This window comes from Bolinopsis microptera, chromosome 6 (genome assembly GCF_026151205.1).
Source record: "Bolinopsis microptera isolate Bmic1 chromosome 6, MBARI_Bmic_1.0, whole genome shotgun sequence".
NCBI lineage: Eukaryota > Metazoa > Ctenophora > Tentaculata > Lobata > Bolinopsidae > Bolinopsis > Bolinopsis microptera.
In genome coordinates, this window is record NC_087077.1 from 1,001,697 (window position 1) to 1,024,676 (window position 22,980).

At 40.0% G+C, this 22,980-nt stretch overlaps 4 protein-coding genes across 11 annotated transcripts in view; 3 read left to right on the forward strand and 1 right to left on the reverse strand.

The window, feature by feature from the left end:
- The window catches only part of LOC134816521 (pleckstrin homology domain-containing family G member 2-like), a 34,060-nt gene extending 25,782 nt beyond the window's left edge, over positions 1 to 8,278 (forward strand). For 2 of the 4 annotated variants that reach the window (XM_063825397.1, XM_063825398.1), the window contains 9 exons: positions 2,707 to 2,799; positions 4,736 to 4,774; positions 5,592 to 5,702; positions 5,827 to 5,922; positions 6,082 to 6,249; positions 6,384 to 6,472; positions 6,624 to 6,790; positions 6,973 to 7,210; positions 7,667 to 8,278. In XM_063825397.1, coding sequence (XP_063681467.1) covers positions 6,198 to 6,249; positions 6,384 to 6,472; positions 6,624 to 6,790; positions 6,973 to 7,210; positions 7,667 to 8,278 — 1,158 coding nt within the window. In that variant the 5' untranslated portion in view covers positions 2,707 to 2,799; positions 4,736 to 4,774; positions 5,592 to 5,702; positions 5,827 to 5,922; positions 6,082 to 6,197. Of the gene's footprint in view, positions 1 to 2,706; positions 2,800 to 4,735; positions 4,775 to 5,591; positions 5,703 to 5,826; positions 5,923 to 6,081; positions 6,250 to 6,383; positions 6,473 to 6,623; positions 6,791 to 6,972; positions 7,211 to 7,666 lie in introns of those variants that run through there. The other 2 variants (XM_063825400.1, XM_063825399.1) reach the window with 2 other exon arrangements.
- Positions 8,279 to 8,576: 298 nt separating this feature from the next.
- On the forward strand, positions 8,577 to 12,251 carry LOC134816520 (serine/arginine repetitive matrix protein 1-like). Of its 4 annotated transcripts, XM_063825395.1 has the most exons (7): positions 8,577 to 9,084; positions 9,289 to 9,377; positions 9,484 to 9,516; positions 10,015 to 10,101; positions 10,396 to 10,424; positions 10,984 to 11,195; positions 11,238 to 12,251. In XM_063825395.1, exons 1-7 carry the CDS (start codon positions 8,577 to 8,579, stop codon positions 12,218 to 12,220), a joined length of 1,941 nt encoding a protein of 646 aa, XP_063681465.1. In that variant the 3' UTR covers positions 12,221 to 12,251. The 4 variants fall into 4 exon arrangements, with proteins under 4 accessions (XP_063681465.1, XP_063681462.1, XP_063681463.1 ...); XM_063825392.1 differs by having other exon boundaries at positions 10,984 to 12,251; XM_063825393.1 differs by having other exon boundaries at positions 9,292 to 9,377; positions 10,984 to 12,251.
- Positions 12,252 to 13,050: 799 nt separating this feature from the next.
- On the reverse strand, positions 13,051 to 13,978 carry LOC134816849 (deoxyribonuclease-1-like). The gene has a single exon (XM_063825846.1). It carries the CDS (start codon positions 13,976 to 13,978, stop codon positions 13,076 to 13,078), a length of 903 nt encoding a protein of 300 aa, XP_063681916.1. The 3' UTR covers positions 13,051 to 13,075.
- Positions 13,979 to 15,642: 1,664 nt separating this feature from the next.
- LOC134817311 (uncharacterized) lies at positions 15,643 to 21,114 on the forward strand. Of its 2 annotated transcripts, none has more exons than XM_063826447.1 (8): positions 15,643 to 15,973; positions 16,234 to 16,358; positions 16,528 to 16,689; positions 17,861 to 17,976; positions 18,102 to 18,192; positions 18,365 to 18,517; positions 18,701 to 18,863; positions 19,372 to 21,053. In XM_063826447.1, the coding sequence occupies exons 1-6, from the start codon at positions 15,828 to 15,830 to the stop codon at positions 18,514 to 18,516; spliced, it is 792 nt and encodes a 263-aa protein (XP_063682517.1). In that variant the 5' UTR covers positions 15,643 to 15,827; the 3' UTR covers position 18,517; positions 18,701 to 18,863; positions 19,372 to 21,053. The 2 variants fall into 2 exon arrangements, with proteins under 2 accessions (XP_063682517.1, XP_063682516.1); XM_063826446.1 differs by having other exon boundaries at positions 15,827 to 15,973; positions 18,344 to 18,517; positions 19,372 to 21,114.
- The last annotated feature ends 1,866 nt before the right edge of the window (positions 21,115 to 22,980 follow it).

Here is a 22,980-nt window from a genome sequence, read left to right on the forward strand (position 1 = left end):
GACACTGTAACACCAGACACTGTAACACCAGACACTGTTACACCAGACACTGTAACACCAGACACTGTTACGTACACCGGACACTGTAACACCAGACACTGTTACAACAGACACTGTTACGTACACCAGACACTGTTACGTACACCAGACACTATTACGTACACCAGACACTATTACGTACACCAGACACTGTAACACCAGACACTGTAACACCAGACACTGTAACACCAGACACTGTAACACCAGACACTGTTACGTACACCAGACACTATTACGTACACCAGACACTATTACGTACACCAGACACTGTAACACCAGACACTGTAACACCAGACACTGTAACACCAGACACTGTAACACCAGACACTGTAACAACAGACACTGTTACAACAGACACTGTTACGTACACCAGACACTATTACGTACACCAGACACTGTAACACCAGACACTGTAACAACAGACACTGTTACAACAGACACTGTTACGTACACCAGACACTATTACGTACACCAGACACTATTACGTACACCAGACACTGTAACACCAGACACTGTAACACCAGACACTGTAACACCAGACACTGTAACACCAGACACTGTAACACCAGACACTGTTACGTACACCAGCCACTGTTACGTACACCAGACACTGTAACACCAGACACTGTAACACCAGACACTGTTACGTACACCAGACACTGTAACACCAGACACTGTAACACCAGACACTGTTACGTACACCAGACACTGTAACACCAGACACTGTAACACCAGACACTGTTACACCAGACACTGTAACACCAGACACTGTTACGTACACCAGACACTGTAACACCAGACACTGTAACACCAGACACTGTTACGTACACCAGACACTGTAACACCAGACACTGTAACACCAGACACTGTAACGTTCACCAGACACAGTCGTATTGAACTTTAAAGCTACTGATTTGGTATGGGTCTAAGTTAGCGATCTGGGGCACGAAACACCGGAAATTTGACGACGCGAAGCCTCAGTGGATAAATAAAAGGCAACGAATGAAGATAAATATTGTGCAAAATTGAAGTGGACAAGTCTTGCAGCCCTCTATTCAGTTTTCCTATCAGTGTCTAGTTTTATTCCTCGCACCAAACTCTATTTTTAGATGAAGCTGTATGATTTGCGCTTCATTATCATTGATTATGATATTTTAAGATAATATTCTGGATTAGTAACTGCGATGTTATATGAATAAGGGCGTCATTTGGACACACGCTTATCAGCCTCAATGGGGATAGTAACTAGATAAATATGTAGATAAAGTCTATACAGTATACCGCACTATAATATTGATGCATAATGCATATTTATAATATCCATGCCATTATATAATACAGTTTTATTGTGTAACAAGATCTTACACGCAAAAATATTAATAAAATAACTTTAATTCCTTAATGTAATCTGTACCTGTGTCCTTTACAGAACGTATCCACATTTATTACTTGAATATTTCAAATAAAATAGGAAGAAACTATAAAATGTGCTCCCATGGTTGTAACAAATACACCCTAAATCGTAGTGCGCTAAATAGTTGTATTGGGAGTAGTATTAATATTATACCTTATCGGCCTCGGCGCGACACGATTAATCTATTAATAGACAAATTAATTAATTCAAATTTTATTCAGTGCTCGATATAATATATTCATTAAATCTACGCTATTGTAGATTATTTGATGTTAGAAAGTAGTAAAGTCATATTTTTGTGTATTAAAAAGTGCTTCAACCAAAATAGGAGTTTCTTTAAACAAGCTCCTATTAGAATATAGGCTCACATTGGGACCACGTGTACAAGACTGAAAGTTGGTAATGAGTAGTGTGTACCCTTGTGTAGTGTGTATTTGCAGTTTACACACAACTCAATGTATAGTGATCTGTACACAATGTATAGTGATCTGTGCACAATGTATAGTGATCTGTACACAATGTATAGTGATCTGTACACAATGTATAGTGATCTGTACACAATGTATAGTGATCTGTTAGTTGTGTGTAAAGTAGCAGGATGTAATAACACGATCAGCTTCATAGTTGCTTTCTAGTACTCTCTAGTTGCTACTACAGGAAGCACAATCATAGCTACTGACTACGCAGCTGGCCACACATTTGAGTGTATCATCGTAGGTCGACAGTATAATATGAAAATCGATACGCTTTCCTCGAATTATCTGATTTTGGTCACCTGGATATTTTCTGAAGCGTGACTAGAGTTATCATAGTTTAAAGTTTGGTAACCGAATCATTGAGTTTTATAATTATGTCCTCACGTTGAATTTTGATTCCCTGAAATAAATGTATTACTAAGAAAATCAAGAAGTTGTAGGCGAACACACATTCCCTAATATTAATGTTGTTGTCACAGTTCAGTACTTATCGTGTAAAATGTAGGGTTTAATAATTGGTTTGATCAGAGTGGACGTGTTGTACAGTTAATAGTACAAATGTTGCTGGGAAGCACAAACTCACTTCTAGAAACACAAAACGAGCGTTAAGATAAGAAAAGCTTTACATTGAACAAATTCAACAGGGTGCATAGCAACAACACTTTCAAATAACATTATTTGGGCTGGGTAAAAATAAGGGATCTAGTTTAAGATTGGGTGGGCATAATAATCGACTGGCCATTAAAATAATCCTATATCTTAACTGAATTGTTGCAGGCGGCTCTGGATAAGATAACGGGTGTAGCTATCCACATCAACAAAGTAAAACGAGTACAGGAGCTTGAATCTCACGAAATACTTGGGTGGACGGTAAGTTCTTGGATTATTGGAATTTGTAATTTAAATTTCTGTTATTTGTAATTTAAATGTTTATTTAGTTTCATAAATTGGAAGATAAGTTCCATGACAATATGAGATAAGCTCATTCTAGCAAGCACAATATGTTGCCGCGTATGGGGCAGGGAGGGTAAGCCTCAAAATTGTTATTAAAATCCTGTAACCAGCATCGTGAATTGAACAAGGCCACGGATCGCCAGTACTTTCAGATAATTCGTCTCAGATTCATAACATTGTCATTGTGAATGAGGGCTTTAATTTGCGATCATGTTACTCCTGGCACTTGACAGTGATAGAGCACGGTGACTTTACAGTCTCACCGCCCTTCCCTCCAGGGACGTAGCCAGGATTTTTCTTTGAGGGGGGCTGTCGGCGAGCGAAGCGAGCCGACGCATCCAATCAAGCTGCGCAGCGAGCGAAGCGAGCAAGCTGTGGCAGGGGTCTGGGGGCGCAGCCCCCAGCGGGGTCCAGGGGCGGAGCCCCTTGGCGGAGCCCCTTGGCGGGGGCTAGGGGGGCGCAGCCCCCCGGAATTTTTTGCGAAACAGGGTGTTTTAGACGACATTTGGCATTAAAGAAATTTGTAGGACAGCAATAAACTGGGATTGAAAAGAATCAAGTACTCACGTAAATTTGGTAACTTCACAACAGCAATCTGCATTCTCCAATCAGAATTTACGACTTACTCAGGCCTCATCGTCTTAAGATTTTTACATTTCCTACGGTCTAGGGGACACTATTGACTATAATTATAGAAGTCTTCTAGAATGTTTGCTTGGATTTAATGACATATATTTACTAATCCACAGTTCAAATCTTTGACTGACTGCAGTCATAAACACAGCCCAGTTACCAGGCGACCATGGGGACTAGGGGGCTTATCTTTTTTCTGGGGTTCGATTTTTTCCGGGGGGGGCTGCCGCCCCCCTAGCCCCCCCCCCTGGCTACGTGCCTGCTTCCCTCTCCTTCTCTGTGACGTCACATTATCCCGTCATGTGGTTCTCTGTGACGTCACATTATCTCATCATATGGTTCTCTGTGACGTCACATTATCCCGTCATATGGTTCTCTGTGACGTCACATTATTTCGTCATATGGTTCTCTGTGACGTCACATTATCCCGTCATGTGGTTCTCTGTGACGTCACATTATCTCATCATATGGTTCTCTGTGACGTCACATTATCTCATCATGTGGTTCTCTGTGACGTCACATTATCCCGTCATATGGTTCTCTGTGACGTCACATTATTTCGTCATATGGTTCTCTGTGACGTCACATTATCCCGTCATGTGGTTCTCTGTGACGTCACATTATTTCGTCATATGGTTCTCTGTGACGTCACATTATCTCATCATATGGTTCTCTGTGACGTCACATTATCTCATCATATGGTTCTCTGTGACGTCACATTATCTCGTCATGTGGTTCTCTGTGACGTCACATTATTGCATCATGTGGTTCTCTGTGACGTCACATTATTTCGTCATGTGGTTTGGTCATGTGATGATATCGTGGTTGTGAATATTAACATCAGCCATGCTATGTTGGGCTATGCAGCTTCAGAACATTACAGTGATCTTAATCACTAGAGTTGTTCGGACCACTGAAATTGTTTGGACCAATTGAGCATATAATTTCAACTTTAATCTGAAACTGGATTTGTTCGTGGATTTAGGAGACACTTTGGGTATGATATACTGAAGGCGGGTTTGGAACAGTCCTTAAAGTTAGAGCGAAGATTTAAAGTACTGCAGTTATTGTATATAATGAACTCTAATTTTAACAATTCAGCTCCCAATTAAACTAAGTGACTCTAATTTTAACAAAGTGGCTCCCAATTAAGCGATATAGCACTAATTTTAACAATTTTAACTCTCATTATGATGAACTCTAATTCAAATAATTTCAGGGTGAACCACTCTTAGAATTTGGAGTACTAAAACTAGAGGTTAGTTTCTGTGTTAGTTTCAGTGATGAATCTGCTTTGTTTAGTTTTATTTGAAATTCGTTCTTATTTGTTCTATAATGGTCTTAGATGATAACATTAAATAGTTCTACGGAGAAGAAACTTTCTAGAAAATTATGCGGAACCGATACGAAATTTTATAGACTTGTATCGTTGTAATATATACTTGTGGCCCCACTAATGATTGTAGAGTCTTTGTTTACTCAATACTCAATACTCATGATTAGCGCTTTAATCGGTCGCTTTCTAGTGTCTTAACCCAAATCGATCATCGATGATATTGTGAAACTTTTAAAACTCAAACTCAACCCCCATCGGTTAGTGTCGTGTAAGCGGACACTTCGTGTAGACTGCTCGTTATGCCATATATAGTAAGATTGGGATGACATAATTGAACAACCTTTAATTCAGCCAGCGGGGCATTGTATTTTGAAAAGCTTGTTTACAATGGCGATGGTGTAAGTATCAATAGGACGTGGTTAGCCTTCTTCTAGTCGGAATTAGTGTGGATAATAATGCAGGATACTCTGTGTAGTGAATGATAAAGGAATTACTGTTTTAATTAAGGTGCAGGCCGGAGGAATGTTCAATGTTGTTTGCGCTTGAATATGCGGGACTATTCAACATCTTTTAAGCAACCGCTGACATGTACGTTGCGCGCCGATGAGAAATTACATTAAATTGGCCCAAGTATGCAACAGTGTACGAATTGTTGCGCGCGCAGCAGCCATGTGCGCTGCCGTCCGTCCATGGTTAAGTTATTGATTGCTTATGTTTTTTAAAACGGTCCTGTTTACAGCAAGGGTTCAAAGTTAACGGAACTGATGGAAGATACCTATTTCTGTTCGAGAAGTTACTACTTTTTACCAAACAGAAAGACGGAAAATACCAATACAAAGCCCATCTTTTGGTAAGTCTCCAAGACCAAGTTTAGCAGTCTCAATATATTTACATCCTATATATTTTACATCCTACTTTTTACGGACGAAATGTTATATTTGATGATGGCACTCCTTACAAATACTGTTTCACAGCCATCAGAAATAGGGATGACGGAGGGTGATAAGAATGAAGTTAAATTTGAGATCGAGAAGTTTGAAGCAAAGAAGAGAACGAAATATGTAGTTCAGGTAGATTGAATTTTATGAAAATTATTCTGTAATTTTTACACTCCTAGATTTGTAGTCAGTGTAAATAGACCTTTGTTGATCTTTACTTCTTAACAAAAAAAATTTCATTTCTTAACAAAACAAATTTCACTTTATACATAATATCATCATCATCCTCAGGCGCCATCATTAGATACTAAGGCAACGTGGGTATACGAGATAAAAAGATCAGTCTTAGAAAACCAAGACAATATCACTCCTCAAATGCGAGAGGTTCTGCTGAAGGGATACCTAGCATGGACAAAACTAACCAATTCAATGATATCTTACACAACTCCAAGTACACTAGTAAGTCTAGGGAAGCGTCTGCTCTTCGGTTTTAACGTGTCATAATGAAATCGATCACTGGTCACGAAATTTCAACTATTCGTACTTTTTACTACAACAGACATTTTTTAGCTTAACATGCCCATTTATTCCAGGTTTCGTATATCTGCCTGGATTTGAGCAGAATGAGGATGATGAAAGTGGTCCTCCAACGCCCGACCTTGATAACTCCAATCAAATCACAGTGAGAGTCTTTAGACTTAATTTTTAGAGTTAGAAACTAATTTGTCTTATTTTCTCTGAACATACTCAATCGAGGACAGTATCACGGTAATATTTGTAAGTGAATAAAGTTTTCTGTAAGTTTCATTTATTTTAACGACCCCTGCAATCAGGTAATATCCCCGACCCTCAAGTCCCCGCCTCCCGAGTCTACATTTACCTACTCGTCCCCCTCACCAGACCGTCAGATCCACGACGACAGTGGAATTGAGGATCCTGCACCTGTCACCAAGAACACTGTGGATTATAGTTCACTAGATGTCAAGGCTATCAAGGACAGGTATAGTTTCAACGAGAGATATCATCATGGTTACAATCTATATAATTAATGAATGCATCTCGCTGTATGAAAGTAAGCACTTATGTTTCGAGATTTTGATGATAATGAATCATTGTGGTTGTTTATCTGAATGAAATGTAATAATATTTTTCATTCACTGGCTCTAAAAAGTAACCATCCAGGTGGAAGCAGCAAGAAAAACTAGCAAATTCCAACACTGCTCCAGTCCGCAACTTCCACCGTCGTATGTCACCAGCCATTGCCGCTAAACTGGAGACCTGGCCCGTGCCAGACACCGATATGAACCCCTCTGATATTATTAAAAGGAACAGCAAAATCCTCCCTGACGGCAATATAAGCAAATCTGGGGGCGGAGAGGAATCGCCCAAACCTTGTCTTGCACGAATTTCCCATCTACAGGTAGGAATTATGTATTTTTTGGGAGATCAGTAAAATAACCATTTTGTCCCCTGAAATTTATTATAACTAGATTCAGATTATTCATCGGGGGAACAGGAAGGCATTGAATAACTAGTTTCTTTAGTTTCTCGCTCCTATCACCTCCCTTCTTTTTGTATCACGTCGTGACCCCCACGGTCGTTTCACTATGGTAGAGTTTCTACGATACAGGGGGAGCCGCGGGTCATACAACGTATGACAACCTTCTTTGAGGCTAAGCAGAGTATTTTCTCGCTCTTTCCACGATGTAGCTCGTGATTGGCTGATCCAATCGGACTCGAATAATGTCATTAGAGATGATGACTCATTTCTTTTTATACACATTTTTTCAATTTGGATCGAAATATTATGACTTTCTCCGATACCATAACATCACGCTGTTTATCTATACGTTTGTTACCTTTTCTGAATTCTCAGGAGACGAAAGACAAGGCTGGACCGGTAAAGCGAGACATCAAATCCCTAATCGCTCAGGACTTAGCTAAATCGCAAGCCCGTTACGACATGTTATCCCCAGACTCCAACAACCATCCGGACTGCGAGGGAGCGAACCTGTTCAGCGCTCTGGATAGCTCCAGACACCAGGTCGTCTCTCCGAAACAGAGTAACGGAAGCAATGAGGTGTTCTCGCCCACAGATAACAAGAAGAATGAGGTGTTCACGCCCACAGATAACAAGAAGAGTGGTAATACTATGAAAACTAACCTCAATGATAAAAAATATAACAAAAAGTGCAAGGATCAAGAAGCTTTAGATTTGTCAGATAACGATGAGATGATAGTTAGATTCACGAAAGGATGCAATATCTCTGGAACTAATACAACCAAGCGCAACAGTTACATGATAGAAAAGGATCTCAAAAAACCATCCCAAATTTTTCTCCTCACTCTTCTGATTCAGAGGCAGCCTCTGACTCCGAAGCAACTGCTGCCAGAGTCGACAAGATCAAACGAATGGCGGACAAGCACAAGAAGACGATCAAGGCAGAAACTGAGCAGGTATCCCCGATTGAGATGGACGCTTCTTTAACAGATCATCTCATGGGTCTTTACGACGCACAATCCAGTAGATGCAGGACACCAAATCCTGAAGAGGACGAAGTCGTGCAGAAGATGTCGAGTCTCTCCACTAAAGACAAAGCGTCTTCTCCCAAATATTCTGGTAGATCTGTCAAGACCACCTCTAGCAAGGAACTGGACGATAAGACCTTAACTAAGGACAAGGACACCACGTTAACTAAGGACACTACATTGACTCGGGACAACACTGTGTACAAAGGATCGTCCCTTATTCGAGAGGACCTCCGGATGATGACAAAGAGATAGTGATGAAGCCGGTGACGGGGACAGACTCTCCTCGAACCCTAACTAGGAACAGAATGCACAGACGAGCTGCTCGGAGGGGTGGTAAAAGTGACAGTGACAGTGAGAGTGAGAGTACAACTAGCAGTGGAAGCAAGTCTTCTGGTAACAAGACCAAATCCTCCGGTCTCCAGAAACCCTCAGCTAATAGAACTACGTCCGGATCTCCGGTTGTCAAGAAATCTGATTCTGCAAGCTCCGTTCAGTCGCACAGAAGTAGATCAGGGTCGAACAAGGCAGAACCCAAGTCAAGCAACACCACAAAACCAGTACCTGGCAATGTAGCCCAATCTGCGACCGTTAAGAAAGCAACTCTCCGGACTAGAACTGCTTCGTTTAACCAGGAAGAGAACCCCTTCTTCAAGGGTATACCGTTAAGTTTAACAGCAGTAGAATCCGCAACACCTCCAAGGAAGTCTGTGGGAACACCCACCAAGTCTGTGGCTACTGACTCTCCCATCAACAGAAGCAAAGGTATTATGATGATAACTTTTAAATTGGTGCTACCACATATTTAACTTACATAGAAAATGTAACGTTTATATTTTTAGGCATTTGTTTTAGCTTATTTGGTTTAAACTTGGAACATGGAACCCAGGATATTTCATTTAAGGTCAGGCACTGTGTTATTCATTAAAATCTCCTCCTAAAAAAAGCTTAATAATGATTCTTCTTAAGCAGGACCAAAACCCATCGAGGGGCTCGCTGCTGATAGAAGATCTGCTTATCTCAGTGCTGCTCAATCTAGTTCTGGTAGTAGAAATGATGTAAGTAACCATTTAATTATCTCGTTATTTAATAGGGATCATGTTCGCCATCTGCCTGTTTTGAATTTATCCCCGAGTTTTATATTTGACAGAGATCCCGTTTCAGAGAACCTCTAAACGTAAATTAGGGAAAATAGAGGTAGGTGTGAATGAGCTGTGAAGTGCAATGTGCTTGTGATGTTCATGCTTCCTTCACAATATTAACTGATATTTCTTGGATGTTCATGATATTTCATGAACGTTCCACATATCTTCATGAATGTTTCACTTCATGCATCATGCATGGCCAATAATTATTGATAGTAGCTGCATGGTAACTGAAAAAACTCACCAAAAATGTAATGTCAAAGAAAGCAATGGCTTTACCCAATGCTCAATATAAAATTATAGAAGCGTTTGAGCTTGCAAGCTTTGATTGTTATGTTTAGGGAAAAAGTTTGCGGAATGCTAATTCTCAAATTCTGCTAAACAGGAATGTGCCATGCTGCTTTAAATTTTCTTACAGCGGATAACAACGCTCATTTAAAAATTTGCTCGGCGAGTAGACTACTCTTCAATATTCATCAATCATGGTTTCATAACTACTTGTAAAGTATCTTTATCTCTTTCAATATGTTTAACTTTGTTCCCCCTTCAGTCGGATTCTGAGATACAGGAACTGAACTCGATCAGATCATCCCAGCTTGTGGCCCGAATGAAGTCACAGTTCCAAGCAAACAGTAAAGTAAGTACAGCACGTCCTTGATTCAGAGCTTTGATTTTAGAGGTTTTGCAATGTGCATCGCCTGCAGCATGTCAGAAGACTTTACAGTTGATGTCTGACTGAAAAATGTGTATCGATAATAAGGCATGATCTAGAGTTAGAGCTTAAAAATTGAACTAGGCCTATTTTGCAGGCGAATGTTCCTTTTCACCTGCTGTCGTGTCCGTAGAACTTAATCGTTGGTTTTCTTGGAAATCGACCTTAGGTGTCGGTTTTCTTGGTTTTTCTTGGAATTAACACATTTTTATCGCCAAGTTGAGAGCCCCAACCCGTTCGGCTACCCTGTAAGTATCAGCCTAGCTGTTATCCAATGTGCTGTGTTTACTGTGCAGTGTATGTAGAGCAAATATGTGGATTCTTTGAAACTCTCTCAAGTTTCAAAACTTCCAAAACTTCCAGTATCCGTATACTTTAGATAAGATTTTTTTCATAAAATATGATGGATTAAGAGAAAACGAACTGTCTTACGCCACACTTGATGTTTAAACACACACTGCTTATAAACACAATGTTAATAAACACAACTGTTTATTAACACACTGCTATGTCCTCCTGCCTGAAATCCTGAATGCTTGAACCAAAAATCTATTATTGTAAATTATCTTCAGCGGGGTTTTTTGTGAGATTATATTATTGTACTGAGCTTTCATTGTCATGCCTGTACACCTTACTCCAGCAGTTACTAACACATCTTTATTCTCATATTCTTAACGACAGTTTATAAATCCCAACATAGATCAGCAACATTAGATTCTGCATCCCAAAATTCATGAAAACATCGGAAGCCTGTGGGGTTTATACTGACAGTTATTCAGTCCCCTAAAAGACCCCTTATATTTTCAGTAAACGGAGAACGGAGAGGGCCCACACGACTCAAATACTCCCCAGATCACAGAGCTCCCCGGCCACGTCCAGGAGATCCAGTTTAGTTTTGCACACTTCAACTGCTAGCAGTAGCAGTGGTAGGAAACAGAGTACAGTTACCAAGAAAACTAGCACAGTTCAGAGAGATAATGGCCGGAGTAGTACAGTGCAGCGTAAACAAAACGCTGCACCTCCTCCTCCTCCTACAGTGCAGCGTAAACAAAACGCTGCACCACCACCTCCTCCTCCAAGACCTCCTGTTCGGGAGTCAAACGGAGCCAACACTTCGCTTTCTACGGCTAATAATTCAAACAACGCTGCTAAAAGGACTAACGCCATTAAAAAACGACCGAATTCAGCTCAAAAGGCCGCAAATTCGGCCAAATCATCACCATCCACAAGACCATCCACGGCACCTGGTCTCAAATCGTCCAAACCTGAGATCCGACCAGCTAGTCTCAAATTACAATCTGAGAAACAAGGTTCTAAACCTGGTTCCAAACCTACTGAGGAGAAGAAGCGAAGGTCCACCCGGATTCCGAGCCCGGTTAAATCGCCACCTTGTTCAGGGATAAGAACCAGTAAGAGTACTTCAAGGGTCCCACAGAAGGACAATGGTAACATGGCTCCAAAAACTCGTCCTAAAATCAATTCTGCTTCGTCGCGTCTTCAGCAGGGTAATGGCAGTGCTAACCGCCTCAAAAACAGTGCCAGTTCTAATCACCTCAAAAATAGTGCCAGCTCTAATCGACTCAAAAACAGTGCCAGTTCTTCAAAACTTAAGAACCCCTCCAAGTTGAAGAACAGCACAAGCTCTTCGAGAATCCAAGATTCTGATGTATCAGATTGCAGCCGATCAAGTTCGCCTGTTAAACACAGTGGGAGGGCTGTAAAGACACCCCGTCAACAATCAGCTGGTTTTTGTGGGAGATCAACATCTCTGGCAGACCTGAACAACGCCACTGGAGGAGGTGGTATGATTCCCAAACCGAACCTCAACAAACTTCAGTCTCTGAGCAAGAGTACCTCGTCTGTGAATGAGAAGTCAGTGAGACAAGCAAGACGTGAAGCAGCACAGCGTAGAGCAGCAGAGGTCGCCCGATCACGTGATCCGGACGGATTGGAGGGTGTTCAGGAGATGTCTCCTAGAACTCCGGGCGCGGACGGACGGACCAAGTTTGTGTACGGTGGACACAGGTCGGATTCCAGGGCTTGAAATTATTATGTGATACGTTTCATGAACGAGGTTGAAATATTTTAGTACAAGCGCTCTGAGATAGAGTTCATCATGAACTGGTCTTCAAAGTTGCTTAGCGTTCCTTAAAATGCTCATTTCTTGGAGTAGGTGCTATTTCGGAAGTTATGTTTTTACAATCACTCTCAACTCGATCGATGGTACAAGTTTCAACTGTTGGTTACTTTGTGAATGCCATGTTTTATGTTATGTTTTTGGCGGGTGCTGCGGACTTTCAAGTTGGTGGTTATCAGTGAAACACTGCTCTGGTGGTATTCTTGTTTTGTTCATTTAACTCAACTTCTATTGGTGTTTTGTACGACTTATTGGTTTCCACCGGAAATTACATTTTATACGAGACGATTTTATTTTTGATTGACCCCTATGATTTAAAAGCGGTGGAAAGTTTTTTTGTTCAAATATTAATGAAAAGGAAGGACCGCTCTGCGTTTAAGAAACTTGATTTGACTTAAGTTGCACTTATCATGATACAGCATACGACTTATTTTATTTTGATCAAAGATTACCGATGTATATAAATAATTTTAGTTTTTTTATGACTTTACCTTTTTATAGCCTCGCCCATCACGAACTATGATACAACGTTCGATGAAGAGGAAATAAGTTATTGTAGTGTAAACCACGATAAACGAGTGACGGTGTGATGCTCCAATTGTAATTTGTTTGCGCTTGGTTATTTTGTATTTTAATTCTAATTAAAATGATTTGACTATTTTGAATAGTTTGTTGTATCATTCGTCATTTAATTGTTACGTCAAGTGAGACAAATAATGGCAATTAAAATTGATAGTACAGATAATAATGACAAATTCAATTCTATACAATCCAAAGAGTTTGAATTGGATAATGGTCGGATACCCTCCTAGCTTCAGCCGCTGTAAAGTTAAAGGTCGTATCAAACCTATCCACAGTGGTGTTAGTAAACCGAGCTGCCCCAGCTGCCACAAACCTATCATACGCACAGTCCGTGTTGTCCGACACGGTGGTGTCAGCAGAGCTATCAATCAACCAAGTGAAGCTGGTGCTAGTCGCCAGTGAGATAGAAGCGTACTCTGAAGCCTTCAAGTAGCTGCAGTCAGCGTTGAAGTCCCCCATTATGAGGGCGTCAGTTGGGTAACCTTGTGAAGTAGCCCAGTTGTAAGCGTTTTCCATCTCCCCTAATTCCTCAGGAACATCGTCCGGGTCAGTATGGACACCCATCAATGTCAACTCCTGCCCACTGGATTTGTCACTGAGGTGCACTACCAGTGGTTCCCTGTGGAATATGTCCTGAGGGTCCGGGTACTCAGCCTGCTTCTTGACTGCAAGTTTGTCCTGATCGTAGAACAGAGCATATTGTTCCCTGTACCGAGACCTCCCCAACCTCTTGCTCAGCGCCATGCTGTAGTTCCTGTGAAGTTGACAGTCTGCCAAGAAGTCATGTATCATGACCTGGGATTTATCCTTTATCTCCTGGATCATGACAGCGTCGTACTTGGTAACTATCTGGATCAGGTAGTCTCTGACGTCTTTCCTGCTGTACTTAGTTTTTCCAAAAGACTGGATATTGAAGGCTCCAATCTTGACGTAGTTATCTGCTGGAGCAGCAGTAGGTTGGTTAGGTGTAGTAACGTTAGGAGTAGGAGTGGTTGGGGTGGTGATGGTGGGAGGGAGGGTGGGAGAGAGACTTGCTGTTTGTGCTACACACAGGATCACTAGTAGGGCCCCTTCCAGGATCATTTTATCTTAGATGTTTAGTTGATACGAAGTGTCTAACAATGGACGTGGATAACAAACGAATTGTAGAATTGAAGATATAAAGTTGTGGACTCGTGAGACGCTCTATAAATAATCTTAGATCAAAGTGTTAATCGATAAGCTAACGCACAGAATTAAGGGCTGCACGATTGTAATCTCATTGTTTAAATTAACAAGACTAAACGGTATTAGTAATTAAGTGGCTGCTAAATTCAATAATTGCCAGTAAAGAAGATAAAAAGAGCACCGGTCGTCGGGCTTGATTGTAAAAAGAAAATTGGTTTCCCACATGGTGTACAAACCTGCAGTACTGCCAGGGTGGTCTGTAATAACGTCAGCCAGCCGGTAGAATTGTATATTATACACTTTAAGTTTGGGGAGTTGGTAAGATTGGATTTAATTTCTGAGGTGGAGCCGTGGCGGTCTTCTTCACGGGGGCAGGTGGCGGGTGGGTATCAGTTAACACCTTGTACCGTGAAACTACCCAAGTAAGCTGAATTAGACGGCTGAAGATAACACAAGTTAATTGTTGATTAAAAGCTTCTGAAGTGAATAACCTGTCAAGTGTCACTATACATCATTTTGTCTCAAGAACCCCCCCCCCACACAACTGTAGTAATGCATACATGTTTGTGACTTAAATAACAGGCGACTGGTTTTAATCATGTGGAGTGATTGTGGACCAAATAAGTACAAAACCGCATGTAATGTGAGCTGATGACGTTATTAGTATTTAGCTAAAGCTGGTTAGTGATTTTTTGCATAAAATGCCTATTATCAAGGCTAATTACAACGAAAAGTGCCAATGATAATAATAAATGATGCTTTTAAAACAATACTATAAAGTGAAACTTATAGTTATACTCAGTAGAAGTAGCTCCATCTGTATATAAGGTGTAATTGGTGCCTTTTGAGAAGCTCCAAAGAATAGAACGTTACAATATTCTAAACATGAGACAATCAGACTGTTAAACCTATTATATGACCTAGTAATCTAGTATATGACCTTGGTTTGTTGCTCTGTTGTTACTTGTTAAGTTGTTAGGATAGAGTATAATATTGAGTACTGAGTAGGATAATATTCGTGGTTGTAAAATACCCACTAACTGCAATGTTGTCAGCATGACTCTAGTTTCAGGCACCATGAGCGCTGACTGCAGCTAAACTATTCCTTTTTTACTGCACTGCTGGGTGTCATGTTATCGTGCTCTTAGTCTCTTATTTGGTACATTGTTTAGCCTTTTTAGTCTACTTCCGGCTCGAAAACAACAGACCCAATAGCATGAACAGTATGATGTTTTACCATTGGGTCGAACAGTTGTCGTTTTATGGACACATGTTTAGTAAGTTGTGAAGCGAGGCAGTTTGTTCTTCTAAGTGACAAATAGCGTATCGTGTTGCTGAGCATTCCATTTTATTTGAATTTCTTCAGGCTTTAAAAACATTTTATCCTTTTCTGATGCCACAGCCGTTAATCAGTATGACAGTAATCATATTGATATTGAATATTCATTACAAGCACGAAATATGGTTAATGAGGATTCGAAATTATCGTAAAGTTTTGTTAAACTAACTGCCAATCACTGGTAGTCTCCAAGCATTTCCTGGTTATACTTTTAGGTCGTCTAGGTTACACATTTCACTATATCTGCCATGGTAACACTTTGTGTGTACTACAGTGCGGTCATATATTTTACTGCCACTTAAGTACACTTCTAATCTAAGATTTTAAACTTTTAATCCTCGTTGTTATCGGTTTAGTTTTACTTCCCTTTTCGTACTATACCTTACGCGTGACGAATATAAACGCGTTACCTTTAACGCAGTCGTCATGGTAACAGCAGCGGGTACCCTTGACAACCCCTCATTTGTGCGGAGCATTTATGCTCAGTGTTTGGCATGTCTCCTTCATTTGGTTTCCTCTACTCTCTGGGTGGTTTCTCTCAGCTCCGCTTATTGGAGCAGGGGTAGTTACAGGTGATTGGTTTTATACTTATAGGTTATTTACCAGTTGATATGAGTATAATTGTGCACGGTAATTAAACGTGACAGTCACTGGACGCTTACAAATTCACCTTGCATACTTGCAGCCGAGAGAGTCTTCCCGTGTAAAGAAAGTAAAGCTTTTCACGATGTCTTGAAATGTTTCTCAAATAACAAAAAGCAGCTTCAATAATAATAACAATATTTTCTCCTGAAATAGCTTTTATTTCCAATTTAAATTTCCACGTCCTCAGTTTCCTGGTGTCCCGGAGTGCGGTCCACACGGTAGGTATTTGGAAGACCTGTGTCACCTACATCGAGTACGAGCCCTACTCTAAAACCTGGCTTAGAAGGGACGGTACATGTTGGGCTACTAGCCGTGAGTTATTTTGTAATAACACATACTTCAAGCTTAACTTTTTAAAAGTTTAAACTATTTGCTAGAACTGAATTTTGATTGTGTAGTGATTTCTGAATCTAGAATAACGCTATATTGTTATTATTATATGGTCAGTGTCACATTGATATACATTGATATACATATACAGGATATCTATTTGATAGAAGAATAGAGATCAGCAGTATACTTTCCTTTGTGAGCTGCATGTGGATCGCGGTCATTCTAGCTCTCAATGGCTTACTTTACACGGCTAAATCCTGGCGTCCGTTTATAAGACAAGTTGCTTTACCTGGAGCCAAACTGTGTCAAAGTGAGTACATATTCTTTAGTTTCGAGTGGAAGAACCTTTAAATTGGTATGATCTGGGTAGTAATTTAGTCAGCTGATAGATAATAAGTATAAAATGGTGTGCAATGCAGGGTTTGTGGGAGGATCTCACTATTCACTTGCCTAACTGTCCATAGTGATTATTAGGGTATCAGATGTCATTCCAGGATCTAATTATTAAAGATGGGAACCACCCCTGTTCACATCACGAACAGTATTACGTCTCAAAAGAGATCGCGTGTCAGATCTGCGGTGTTGCTATAGAAACGCGATCTCTTTTGAGACGTCATCTTGTTTGTGACGACGCATCTAGGTCGCCACCTGATGAGCCGGATCCGATTATGATTATTGCAGGACTAAACGCGAGATGACGTATACAAAATTAGAATATAGATGGAACTTTCATCTCAGAATGGTATCCCATTTCATTATTGATCTTCTCTCAACTTTTACGGTCTGCTTCAACTGCTACAACGTCATGGATACCTCTACTCAGGATAAAAGTACCCAAACTTTCCAATCAACAGAACGACCCATTTCAAGTGTGTTTCCCTCTCATCACTTAACTGTTAGCAGCATAGTTACACCGCCCCCTTTCATTTTCCTTGACTGTACCTTTCCTTCTGATCTGGCCGAGAAGAGGACCAGATGTTTTGCTGGTAACCTCACCCTCAAGACGAAACTGAGATACCGACTGGTAGCTTTACAGCAGCTCATGATGGCGTGTCTACCCTTTTGACCTGACCCTACATCTCCTGACCTAATAATATGACCTAATAAACCGCCTGACCAAAGCTGAAACTACTTGACCTGAAACCTTTCGTCCTGGAACCTAACCTGTCACCCCAGCTTGTGTCATTTAAGTCTGCACGACCTTCGACAAATAATGGAACCCCTGGAGACTGGACCTAGCAGCTCTGAAACTATCATAACTTCATAATACTATCCGACCTTCTAAGTCCTGCTGATCTACCTCGACTTTCTGGAACATTATCTCTCTCGGGACTACTATAACATGCTGTGATTTAAGCTAATGTTATTTTGATATTAATCTTATTATTATGATGATTTATTTTAAACGTTGACCCAAATACTGTTTCCTATCTTGCTCAAAATCTTAAAGTTCATAATTTGGAGAGAAATATTCTTTTCAGTGTTGGTGGGACTATGCATGATTTTGGTGTTTAGTGAAGCAACAGATGTTTCCTACAACGTGAGGTTGTGGGCGCGACATCTTGCCATGGCAGCCATAGTCCTTCAGGCATCTGAGGTCAGCAAAAACCGTGACGACGCCATTTTGTTAGATTTCTTTGAAAATTGTTTAATTGGCTTATAACGTTGTTGTGATCACTGATTATTCCATGTACTTTCTCAATTCTCATGAGTTATTATCAGGTACTGTTCTTGTTGTGTGTTGGACTATCCTACAAGACATGGCACAGAGGTGTGCGGGACCTGTGTGCTGACATCAGTATCTATGTTTCTGGTTAGTTGAGATCTCTAGGTCCTTTCAGACTCAAATAATGGAACTTCTTTAACGATAAACTTTAATCTGTATATCAAGCTCGAAATAAAAGTATTTATTTTTACTATCTTTTTAATGATATTTTGGACAGATCTTGCACGTTATTTCTCAGATCTTGCACGTTATTTCTCAGGACCTGCGCACCAGCCCCACCCTCGCCGGTCCACAGTCATCATGAACACAACCTGTGGAGGAGATGAAGCCCCACATTTGCCACCTTTACCCACTTCTGGGGCCCGGGCAAATTCTTCCTCCTCACGAAATGAGGGAATTTTTCAAACCTGAGGTTTGTTGTGGTGATGTGGTGTTTAATTAATTAATCAATTAATTAACATCATATTGTGTCGTTATGATTTCTTAATGTATATTGACTGGCAGTAATCAATTGAAACGTCTATTTTCTAAACACCTTTTCTTACTTTCGTTTTTGAGAATCAGAGATTCACTCACTACAATGTCATGACAACAGGTAGAAATTAGAGCCCTAAAGTGGGATATAGCGACCAGTGAGCAGGAACAGAGTCGAGATCACGTGACCAGTGAGCAGGAACAGAGTCGAGATCACGTGGTGCTGAACATGGAGGGAAGCTTGTCTGAAGATGAGGTTCCTGTTGCTCTACATTCCACATCAGGTATTATAACAGATCGTGCTCCTACTCCTGATCTGATATCTGGATATCAGGATTCATCCTCAAGCGGTCAGAATATCTCCTCTCATGACTGTCTCAATTCAGATTTCCCGTCTTGTATAATCTAGTTGAGCGGAAAACTTTACGCTACAGATTTTTCAGATTTGTTAGTATTTGAAAGTTGTTATTTCATGATTTCGTTTAGGCATTGAATACAATGAAAGAAATTGAAAATTTACCTATTTCAATAGATCATAAACATTCAAGAAGTAGTTTAGAAAAAATATCAAATCAGATCCAAACAATCACCACCAATTTAAGTTCCGATGGGTCTATTGGTAACACGATAACGGATTATCTCAATTCTGCAATGTTGTCATTGGAGTCAATTGATAGTTCTAATCAGCTTCGGTTTGAATTAAAATTAAAGACAATTTTGTAATATAAATTTTAATTTGGCATAGTACAGCGATTGCTTGTTTTCTGTAATAATATACCCATACTTATACAGGTTGCCGGTTGGTGGAAAAGTACCCACAAGCATTCAGAAGCTTGTTTGGTAGAACTCAAGCAACAAAACGGCGACTTGAACTTTCATCTTCAAACTCTTCCCCCAAAACGAAGCCACATATTTCTATTAGAGAAGCACCACCCACTTTTACCGATCAAGATGAGTCAGTAGCAGATATTGATCAACTAATGGATGCTTTTCCCGATCCACCATCTCAGAATTTCTACAACCCCCGAGCGGAAGAACTTTCTTGTAGAGACGAAAGCATGGCAGAATCACTTGACAGTACGATCCACAATGAACCTGACACTTGCAGTGCAAGTTGCACTGTTAGCTCTGTTTCCATGAAAGGTCGAAAGCTGCCCCCTATTCCAGGGGCGAACTTTCAGCCGGTACCTAAAAAGGTGTCAAATCAGGTTTCAAAAAAGGATCCTAAGAGAACACAAAAACCGCGGGAAGTTAGAATAGTCGAGAAAGATCTTAGAGGACTTTTCAAAGGAACCAGTCGCGTTTGAAAAGTATCGATATGATATTTATGATCTAGCAGAAAGCCTTCGTTCTGTTTTCGAGTGCTATGGATCATCATTAGTTTTTATCGTTCGACTGTACACCTACAAAAAACATCGGTCGGTGTGATTGGACTCGGGAGATACTGGACTTGCAACTTGGATTCGGCACTGAAACAGTTTACTAATCGGCGATAATTTCGACAGTTCAAATATAGAAAGTGGCTATACTATTAAAAACGACCGTTTAAAATATAAACGCTATTGGTTTACCTAGTAAGCTAGTACATCACACTATTTTTTCACAAGATACCGCAAACGCTAAAATTTACGTGGTATTTTAGCATTTGATTTAGATATCGGCAATTTCAATTTAGTTTTCCGAGTTGTATAACTTGAAAGAAAATTATAAATGTTGTCATGCTTTCCACTTTCCAGCGACTGATCAGTAATTAGTAGTTATATAAGGTATTGTAGTTGCTAATACCTTTTATGGTGCGTATCTCAACAAATATATCCACATTAAACTGGCAGGTGACTGTCAGGAAAGTTGCCTGCTTATAGTTCCATTGCTCAGAAGTACCAAAATGGGACCAAATAAGGATGCAAGTTCGGGCAATTTGTTTGAGGTTCTTAATTCACTTATCTTTAGAATCGGTATATTATCGTAATTATGGTTTAATTCTTTTTATTGCAACCTTGAACTAGAAGACCTACATTTTAAATTTACAGGGCTTCAGATCTAGGGTAAGAATATCCGATTGCTAGAAGCAGAATCAAGAGGGCATGTAATATCTTTCTGAATCAGCTAAGTTTTCACATTTTTCCTTGAACAAAAAAGCCGACGCCTTATATGTTCCATTTTGAATACTTTGTTACTGTAATTTGCCATAACGTTTAATATGATATGGTTGATTTGTCATGATTAAAAATAGCACAGAGCTACCGTTTCATTAATCTAAATTGATCTAGGTTGAGTCTTTGTAGCCCATATTGTGCTACATTCAAAATTGAATTTTTACATTATGTTAGACTTAAAGCACATTTTTTTGGGATTCAGAAAACTTGCGATAATTTAATTTTTATTCTACCCCTGCAGTCACGATGCGTTTGCAAATTATGATTGATTATGCATTAAGATAACTTGATTAAGATAACTTGACAACTGTCCAAACCAGGAATTCCGTTCGTTGTGACTTGCATTGGCTTAACATTTGAAACCATATTCGATTTGCACAGTTCTGTACATATAACTGAGAACTCTTTACCTAAAATTATAATGAAGCACACATAATCTGCACTTTGTTGGTCGGGTTTCCCACAGTCAATGACAGTTGACACAAGATATAATGAACACCAATTATCAGCTGTCGTACGCAAGACTTCATGCATCTCTCTGACAGCGCCCACAGTACATGAGTACATCGTTATCATATTACCAACTGATAACAAGTTACCATGTCACTGGGCACGTGTGTTGTTATGGTGATTCTCATTGGCTGCTAAGAATCACGTGACGTTGCTATAGTGACTTGGACTGGATACTGAGGGTCACGTGTTGTAGGTGCTTTGTTTAGATTGGCTGGCCGTACAATTTCCACGGCAGCTCACAGCTGCACACACATATAGTAGACTCTCACTTACTGTCCAGTGCCAAAGTTTATAGGTGAAGAGCTACAATATTCTAGGTTTTCCTGGCCCTTTGTTCGCTAGCCTGGAGAGTAGCTGGTGTTGCAGAGTCCCTTTTCCTTTGCAGAAGTGAGAGAGACACACGGGTGTTCATTGTCCTAAGTTGACGGCTGCAGGTGCAGGTTGATGCTGATAATACACACATCATTGTTTAGTACCTATTTTGTGCCCAGATCCTTTGTTTTGAACGAAGGTCATTGTTATCCTGAACCATCGCTTCGGATCATGGGCTCTCGTTTACAGCTTCTCATTTTCGTTGCCATTTGCCACGAAATTTGTCTAAAAAGGCTTCAAGTAGTTGAATTTCTTATTATTCGACGTATTTGTGAACGCTGCATATCAGAATAAATGAAAATCTTGACTCCGTTGTCTGTCAATCTTCATTTTTTGCCGATATAATCTTTGCTTCCAACCATTTGACAAATTAGTTCTGAATTAAAAGGTTTAGTGTTCTCTAAAAATGGTCTAAGAATACCTGCAAATGTATTAGTCGTATTATATATAATATGTTTAACAGATAGCAGCGGTACTTATTTGTTATTTGATTCTATTTCCTCGATCTTTGTACTTGTAGAGAGTAAATCTTCCCACTAATTAGAGGTAACTAGATAATCTGCCCCAAGTTTCGTCCACTGTCTAGAGCTTAGACACTGATTATCAGGTACTGTGTACCTAAGACCCAACTTAGCAAATCCGGAAATTTCTGGTCCAGCGGAGAGAATTCGAGTCACCGTTGCTTATAAAGTTATAATAACCACCATATTTACCGATCAGAAGCTCATTTGTTGGATAAAGGTAATTGGCATAACTATTAGTCAATTCTGCGGATTTTGTTGGTTGATCAAAAGTTTCCATTTGACGTCCACTGGAGATCATAGGTAGCTTTGCTGCAGTTGCCGTAATAATCTAAGATGTAATTTATAGTAGATATGACGACTTGCTCTATAGAGTCGCGACGTGCCCTAACTCGCAGTGAGATAATTATCTTTAACCATTATTATATACAAAGTATTATTATAGACAAAGTATGTACTCGTACGATTCTAAATTTGCGTTTGAGATCCCGACTATAACACCATCTAAAGTTTCAAATGTATATTTTAATTCTGTGATCTGGCATGGTGCTCCTCAAATCTCGATGATCTCAACCTCCAAGTTCGAATTATTCCGTTGCTCCGGGAAATTCGAGATTTAACAATGTACTAATGTACTACTTTCAACTTTACAAGAAGGAAAATAAATGTACTTCAGTCTCATTGCGTATCATATGTGGTTCCAAACGGTTCTCGTTTGTTAGATTTGCATTTGCATTGTTGAGAACACGGACCGGACGATTTGCCTTATCTGCCTTATTTAATCTAATGTAGAATGACTATTCATAAAACTGAAACTTAGGTCATTGTTTTGCGTGCCT

Coding starts and splice junctions, on each gene's coding strand:
- LOC134817311 (XM_063826446.1), top strand. CDS start 15,828: ATGGTAACAGCAGCGGGTACCCTTGACAACCCCTCATTTGTGCGGAGC. Junction 15,974..16,233: donor TGGAGCAGGGGTAGTTACAG/GTGATTGGTTTT, acceptor CCACGTCCTCAG/TTTCCTGGTGTCCCGGAGTG. Junction 16,359..16,527: donor TACATGTTGGGCTACTAGCC/GTGAGTTATTTT, acceptor ATACATATACAG/GATATCTATTTGATAGAAGA.
- LOC134816520 (XM_063825392.1), top strand. CDS start 8,577: ATGAAGCCGGTGACGGGGACAGACTCTCCTCGAACCCTAACTAGGAAC. Junction 9,085..9,288: donor TCCCATCAACAGAAGCAAAG/GTATTATGATGA, acceptor ATTCTTCTTAAG/CAGGACCAAAACCCATCGAG. Junction 10,102..10,395: donor AGTTCCAAGCAAACAGTAAA/GTAAGTACAGCA, acceptor TTTATCGCCAAG/TTGAGAGCCCCAACCCGTTC.
- LOC134816849 (XM_063825846.1), bottom strand. CDS start 13,978: ATGATCCTGGAAGGGGCCCTACTAGTGATCCTGTGTGTAGCACAAACA.